The 7,859-nt window shown below is 39.0% G+C and overlaps 1 protein-coding gene across 1 annotated transcript; it reads left to right on the forward strand.

Annotated features, from left to right (window-relative positions):
• Positions 1–515: 515 nt before the first annotated feature.
• LOC147849920 (uncharacterized) lies at positions 516–4,244 on the forward strand. Its single transcript, XM_087337292.1, has 11 exons — positions 516–614; positions 709–765; positions 1,148–1,309; positions 1,752–1,964; positions 2,051–2,082; positions 2,183–2,242; positions 2,640–2,687; positions 2,774–2,884; positions 3,263–3,340; positions 3,446–3,511; positions 3,703–4,244. Exons 1-11 carry the CDS (start codon positions 569–571, stop codon positions 3,754–3,756), a joined length of 927 nt encoding a protein of 308 aa, XP_087193418.1. The 5' UTR covers positions 516–568; the 3' UTR covers positions 3,757–4,244.
• The last annotated feature ends 3,615 nt before the right edge of the window (positions 4,245–7,859 follow it).

The raw sequence follows: 7,859 nt of genomic DNA on the forward strand, positions 1-7,859 counted from the left end.
TAATTTTTCAGGAATAAGGGGAGACGATGAATGTAGATACACTTACGCCACTCAGCCTCTCTCTTGAGGAAGCAGAAATACAAAGAAAAACCAAACGCCCTCGGATGTTGGGCTTCAAAACAAGTCGACACGGAATAGAAATGATTAAGAAGATAAGGGAATGTGAACTACGTCGACTAGAAGCTATTGGTTGGGGTACCTTTTACATTGGGGCGACGGGCCACATCCACATCGAAACCCTTTGACCTCCTGCTTCTCTTCGAGAGACTTGTATGACATCATTTTCGTTGTAGAACATGTTTGTTATTTTACTAAAACGATTTAGCTTAAAACTCTATTTTTATTTTTATTTTTTACTTTCGATGAATGGGTAAATATTCCTTTTTTTTTTCCAAAAAAATAAATATCCTTTTTTTTTTTGTTGTAAACCATTTGTCTCATGGGGCCAATTTTGGCCTTAGAAGATGTTAATATATCTTTCTTTCTTTCTTTCTCTCCTTCTCTTTTCACCTCCATACACATACATAACATACATTCATACATACATAACCCCTCTCCTCTTGCAAACATGGCCTCTTGCTCTTCTCTTCTCCTCTCCCTCTCTGCTCTCTCAGGTAACCAACATTACATTACCACATCTCTTTGGCATCTTCAATGTGTGCTCAACATCCCTCTGTTCTGTTATCTCATCTCCCTGGGTTTTTGCAGGACAAGCTTGCTGCAGATCAACACAGCTTGACGCGAATTCCGGCTCCAGTTTAAGAGGTACTTTTGGTTTTTATGAACTTTGTTTCTTTGTTGGAGGGTTTCTATATTCAAGCAATTTGAAGTTCTCTGAAGTCTGAGAAAAGTGTGGTAGGTGTATATCCATGCATGAGCTGAAGTATGAGAGATGCCATATCTATATACATGGATGTGAAAATGCATATCCATGCATGTGAAAATGAGATATTTATGTCCATTTGATGTGAGAATATGACAAATGTGGATATCTTATGTATCCCTGGATATGAAATATGAAATATGAGAAATGTGTATGTGTAATATATCTTTACATCCAAAGTTTAAAAAAATGTGAATCTATGCACATACTACATGTCTAGAATTTGTGGCAATCTTACCTGCATCTGAGTTTTCAAATCTACAGCCTTTTGGTGCAGTGAGAATGCACGGACAAGTCAAATTGGAAGACGAATCACAGGTTTGGTAGTGAAGAATGGAAGCTTCCATGAGTACAGTAAAAAGAAGGATACGCTGAGAGTGAGAAGTAGTCAGGTAGAAGAACCAGTCACGATCGACAACTCGTCAGGTCTGCTTGTTATGGATTTTGATTGTGATATGATGTAAAAGAGGATTTTACATGTCAAACTGAGCATTTGTCTGTATTATGATGAACGTTTCTATCATCATATAAGTCCTTCTAGCATATTATACTTTGTATTTGAATGAAATGGATGTTATGAGTTTTGTTGGTTAAAGAGCATTTTATCATTCTAGAAAATAGCATTTTGTAAGCTGAGTGTGGCGGATCCATTCATTTTCAGAGGAAAGTAAGTAAGTAATTGCATAAATGGCTTTTGTTGGTCAGTGAACTTTGCTAAAATTAATATAATTCTAGCATGTTATATTTAACCGGATCTTTTCATCTCTTTAAGAAAACAAGTGAAGGTAATTTGCATATGAGAATCTAGTGCTTAAACTTAACCCCAAGAAGGAGGTTTTTGCTCCTAAAGTACCATGTCCTTGATCAGTTCTCGTAGTTGGGGGTGGGGGAGTTGGGTTGGAGGTAACAAAGGCACTGGCAAAAGCGGGATCATGGGTGACTGTGTTCCAGCGGAGTGACAAATTCCGGAAAAATATTGAAGAGCTAGGAGCTATGCTCAACATTGGAGATGTGATGGACCCTCCAACAATTGAAAAAGCCCTCCGATTGAACACGTTCGATGCTGTTGTTTGCACAGTTGGTAATAGCTTGAAATTGATTGGAAATTTGACTTTTAAGGCAGAAACAAAAAAAAGATCAATACTTTATTATGGGTTTTTAATCTAGGTGGAGGAACCAAAAACCCCGAGGTTGATAAGGTATTAACTCTTTTCATTTCACCATAACCTAGAGATTGTTAACCAATAGGGTATCCCATTGATCAGGATGATTAATTATTAAGATTGCCTTTTCTTTCAGGATGGGTGTATTAATGTCATAAGGGCAGCTAAGAAAGCTGGAGTCAAAAGATTTATCTTGGTAACTAACTAGTCTTCTGAGTCATTTCTGTACAGCTTGTTTTCCTTTTTCCCATTCCCCATCTTTATATGTGAAATTACACTATACTATTTCATTGGATAACTGAGTATTACATGCATCTTGTATAATAATATCACCATTATGTAGAAATAAATAGCTCCTAGAATGAATATTTGTAGTTTATTTCATGACAAAGTTTATTTCAATAGCGTCTAACCCATGCTTTTGTCATTATATAGGATATAAGTCATTTGTTGGATTGATTTTAATGTTTTTACTTCTCTGAGTTTCATCTCAGAAATTAATTCATAGCCATGATAGTTACTTATTGTGTAGTTTCTTACAAATTGGAGACACTGAATTGGTCATTTACTCCTTCATTTCCTTTCATTTTCAGGTGTCTAGTATTGGTGTTGGTAATAGTGTTGTAGCAGTGGACGAATCGGTTAGCCCTAACAAGTTATACCTTGTTTATGTAAGACGATTAGTTGATGATATATATATTATTTACTTTTCTTCTGTGTTTTGCAGACTCTCCAAGTCTTGAAGGTTGTACTTGAAGCCAAGTTTGGTGCTGAGGAGGAGCTCAAATCAAGTGGCCTTGCTTACACAATAGTACGACCTGGTGGCTTACTCAATGCGGTAATTTTCAATCATTACTTTCCTTTTCTGATAACAGTTTTTGTGTTGGTCTAATGAATTTTTGTGTGCTGACAAGGTGGAACATTTCAAAGTGTCATGGAAAACCACCTAAATATTTCTCAGCATTTTGTCTATTCATCAGAGTCTCAAACAATACAATGCCTTCTCTAATAAACATGTTTGTTTTGATGTGCGGGTACATACCCCCCAAGCTAGGGCATATGTTGGGTGTTTTCCCATTTATAGATATGAATATTCTCAAGTAAAATCACAAAAGTTATTTGATACACATGAGATATACAACATACTCTAATAAGACTTATGCCACTAGTTTTTATTAAGATTTGTATACAATAAGTTTTGTATTTATTTTTGCAGTCTCCAAGTGGGAAAGGCATTTTGACTGAAGATTATACAATAGGAGGATTAGTATCAAGGGCAGATGTGGCTTCCCTTGTAAGTGATGCATTCAGAGTTTCAGCTGATGAATAGACCAATTTATGATTATTATAAAAATGCACATCCGTTTGACATTTATTTGTTTGTGACTGAATTGAGCAGATAATGAAAATTCTGTTTAGGAAAGAGGTAGAATTCAAGACATTCTCCGCCATAGACTCTGAGAAAGTGAGTGAAGTGGATTTGCTTTTTACTCTCCATATACAGGAAATTGTCATGCGTTCACAACAATTAATGATATTTGGGGGGTTTTTCTTTTCCTTACAGAAGGGCACTTGACATGTTTTCTTTAATCTCTCACATAACCTCAACATTTGTGTAGAGATTTCTAACTTCTTTGCCGATTCATTGTTTGGCAGTTGCTTCCTCAAACGAGAAGTTTAGATGGTGTGACCATTTTCTCTTTGATTTGATAATTAACGGGTTCACAAAACCGAAGGGTTCCACGCAAAAGCACAGTTACTTTCTCAGGGCGCTTCTTCAATATTTCAATTTTTTGGATTGTCAGATCGCTTTTCTTGTTTGGAAAATCCGGAGTTTGTTCAGATTCAGAAAGATGAGTTCCTTGGTGCATTCTTCACATTGCAATAGGGTATGAATATCATGTCATATGGGGTTCCATAATCAATTCAAATTTACCCTATCTCTTATGGAAATATATGTTTACAGGATACACGTCAATGAATTCTTTGATCAATACATATCTGTATTCTAATAATATTTGATGAAATCATTGCCACAATGTTGATATTTGGCACCTAGACATGATTAGTTTTGTTTTTATTTATAAAAGCTCTCCATATAATGTCCTTCACATTTGGACATTATAACTCAAATTTCCTCGTTTGCCACTACATTGTAATAAGGTGAGGTTGATTGAAAATATAGTTAGATTGAGATAGCCCCTTGTGTTGCTATTTTAGCCTTATGTCTTAGGGAAGTTTAGTATTTGTTGGACATCTCATCTCAGATTTCGTGGTTTGAGGGTAAATTAAAGACTCAATATAGAATGAGAGAAAGAAAGAAAGAAAGAAAGAAATATATATTAACGTCTTCTAAGGCCAAATTTGGCCCATGAGACAATTGGGTTACAACAAAAATGAGTGTTTATCTAATCATCAAAACTAAAATAAAAGAAAATAGCTTAAGCTAAGAAAGTTCTAGTAGTGTACAAAACTTTGCACTAAGCCTAATCTCATTTCCACCTAAGTCTCTCAAAAAGAAGTGGGAGGTCAAGTTTTTGGTGTGGGTGTGACCCATGGTCCCGATGCATAGAGTGCCCTAGCCATGGCTTTTAGGTGGTGTAGTTCACGTTCCCTTATTTTCTTTATTGCTGCTTCTCCATCTCATCGAGTTGCTTTGAAACCTAGCATCCAAGGGCGTTTGGTTCTTCTTTGATTTTTTGCTTCATCAAGGAAAAGCCCGAGTGGTGCAGGTGTGTCGACATTCATTGTCTCCCCCTGTTCCTGAAAAACTTCATTTGTTACATGTTGGTAAACATTAGCAACATTATTATCAACGTTTTGTAACTAATTCTCTCTATGTTGTTTCAATTCTAAGATGTATCTACCTAATTTCTTTATATCTATTGTATTTAATAGTTTAGGGAGGGTGGGAGAGGAACCAAGTATGTCTTGGTGTTTTGCCCTTATCTCGGTATAGGTGGGGCATTTGCATGTAAAATGGTACTCATCCTCTATCTCTATCTGGCATAACCTACATATCCTTTCCTCCCTAGGGACTCCATTAGTACGTCCATTCTCAATCTGAAGTTGGTGAGATGATATTCTAAGTTGACCAATGGCAACCCTTAGTGAATGTGGTAAGAATACATCTAGATATTTTGGGCGCGTGATAAAACCTAACTCAGAGAAGTGCATAAAGTGTTCCTTATAGTACGACATTTTAGATGGGAGTGGCTCTAGTGGGGTGATCCATTTATACCGAGTATAAATTTGCCATATTTCTTGGCGTATTACTTTATTACGATCCTCATGAGAGATTAAAGTGTTATCAGTCGTGTGGTCGTACTTAAAGGGGGGTAGGTTATTAATGTCTAGACTGTTGGCAATAAGCCAACTCACCATCATGCCATACCATGAGCTAGTATAGCCGGACTCATATAGTGCTTGAGAAGCCTTAAAGGCTTGGTGGGATATTCTATCAAGTGGTTGGTTATGTATCCCGTGGATAAAGACTACAAGTTGAAAAAGTGCTTCTACTAACACAAGGGGTAGAGTGAACTCAGCCCTAATAATGTCATGTAGGACCGACGATTTGCTTCGGAGTTGGCGTGATAACATCATCACCAATGGTCTCTCTAATTGCGTTCACATGAAAGATGGTAGTCCTGGAGCCCAAACCGCTGATGCAGCATACATGAGAGAGGGAGTCACTAATGAGTCAAAGAGCCACCCTTTAGTTCGTGGCTCTTGGAAGTATGCTTGGTGGCATTGTCTCTCGAGGAGTGAGAGGGATGCATGTCCTCTTGTAAGTCTATCCTTCGCTGCTTGTGTCATCGAAAATTTACCTGAGCGGGCATTGAAAGTGACTTTGAGATAGACATATGATCCAACCACCTCAATTGGGCTATGGGAGATAGTTAGGTGACACTTAGCTCTAACTTGGGCCGACGTGTGGAAGATAAGGACTTTAGTTTTCCCTAGATTCACTACCAATCCTCGTTGTACACAAAAGTCATCTAAGGCATTAAGGTGCCTCTGTAGGTCGTTTTCGGATTCAGAGAGCAAAACTATGTCATCCGCATAGAGCAAGATACGAACCTGCGTATCCCCAAGGACCACTCCGGTGCCTCCCTCACGAGCAATAAAATCTGTGATCTCATCAATGTAGATCCCAAAAAGCGTCGGTGATAGGGGGCAACCTTGTTTTACACCAATAGTGCTAGTGAAACGATTAGATAGGCCACCTGGGCATCAGACACACCTGGACACTTGTTCATATAGTGCGTAGATGGCCCATACCATATCATCTGGTATCCTCAAGCTTTTAAGTCTATCAAACAACCGCTCTCTAGGGACCATGTCAAAGGCATTGCGGAAGTCCACAAAACAACAATATAGTTTCTTCTTACGAGCCTTAGTTTGGTCAATTAAGCATCTAAGTGTGAAGATATGATCAATAGTGGAGAAGGTTCGTCTAAAGCCAACCTGTTTAGGTGTACGAAGATTTAAGGTCTCCATATACTCGCTAAGCTCTGCCTCCATTACTACACCATATAATTTAGCAAGGGTATGACCTATCATAATGGTCCTATAAGTATTTGGGTCCATGGGGTCCCCCCCTTTATGTATGGGGGCCATTGTGTTCATGGTCCATTGTGGTGGAAAACCCTCTGCGAGGGCACGATTGAAGATTAGAGTTAGCAAGGGAGCTAGGCACTCTCTCGCATATATGATGTGTTCTGCTCGCAATCCTGTGTGGTCCATGGACTTCCTATGTTGTAATTTCTTTATGACCTTCGTGACCCTAGAGGTCGTGAAGAGTGTCCCCACAGTAGGTCGTGGTGTAGAAGGCATTGGAATGGGTGGTTGGTTTGGGATTTGGTAAAGTCTCTCTGTATAAGTGTGCCAAGTTTCGGGATCTTCAATGGGTGTTTGTGGTCTTGGTTCCCGTAATCTCTTCCATGCAGTGGCACAATCGCTACTCATGAGCATATGGTAGAGTTCCCAATATTGGGATGCCTCCCATGCTCGTCTCTTACGACGTGTCATCTTGCGCATTTCTTTACGAGCTTGTACTGAGGTAATACTACCACTGAGTTGCGATATTGTAAGTTGTCTATGTAAGCACCTACAATCCTCATCATACCATCTATTTTGTGGCATAGATCCTACTTTACCTTGATTGGAGTGTTTTGTATATGGGAAACTGCTAGCTGCTGCGGAGTGAAGGATGTGTGTGAGTTTCGTACTAAGGCTCTCTAAAGGTAGGGAGGGATCAATGGAGGAGAGATGGGCTTGAACATGTCGAGCATATATGTCAGAGAGCTCATGTGTGAAATGTATTGTGATGTCATGGCGTGGTTGACTAGAGTTGGTGAAGTTAGAGATATCGCATTTTAGCTCGAAGTATAAGAAACTATGGTCCGCGCCAATAGGACATGGGGCCACTCGGAAGGAGTTAATCATGTGGGTAGCTTCAGGGTGTCCTATTAGATAATCGATTGTGCTTTCCCCTCCTCCATGTGGGAAACATGTGAGCTCTTCCGAACCTGGTCACTTGGCTAAACCATTATATATGACCATTAGGTGCCGACTGCTGAGTTTGAGCAAATGATGGCCAAAGCTCGTGGCGTCCGCACCTTGATCCTTTCATCTACGTGTGGTGTCTATGTCTAAAGGATCGACATTTACCATTTCTAGGTTTCTATTCATTTGAAATATTGTGCATTGTCGGGATTGGGTTCTCGCATTGAAGTCTCCTACAAGGAATACTTCTCCTTGGGAAGAATATCGGATTATGTCATCCGATAGAGGTTCATATGGGGAAGGCC

This window comes from Azolla caroliniana, unplaced genomic scaffold (assembly GCF_043228905.1).
Source record: "Azolla caroliniana isolate FFs.n. ecotype wild unplaced genomic scaffold, voAzoCaro1.0.p SCAF_22, whole genome shotgun sequence".
Taxonomy (NCBI): domain Eukaryota; kingdom Viridiplantae; phylum Streptophyta; class Polypodiopsida; order Salviniales; family Salviniaceae; genus Azolla; species Azolla caroliniana.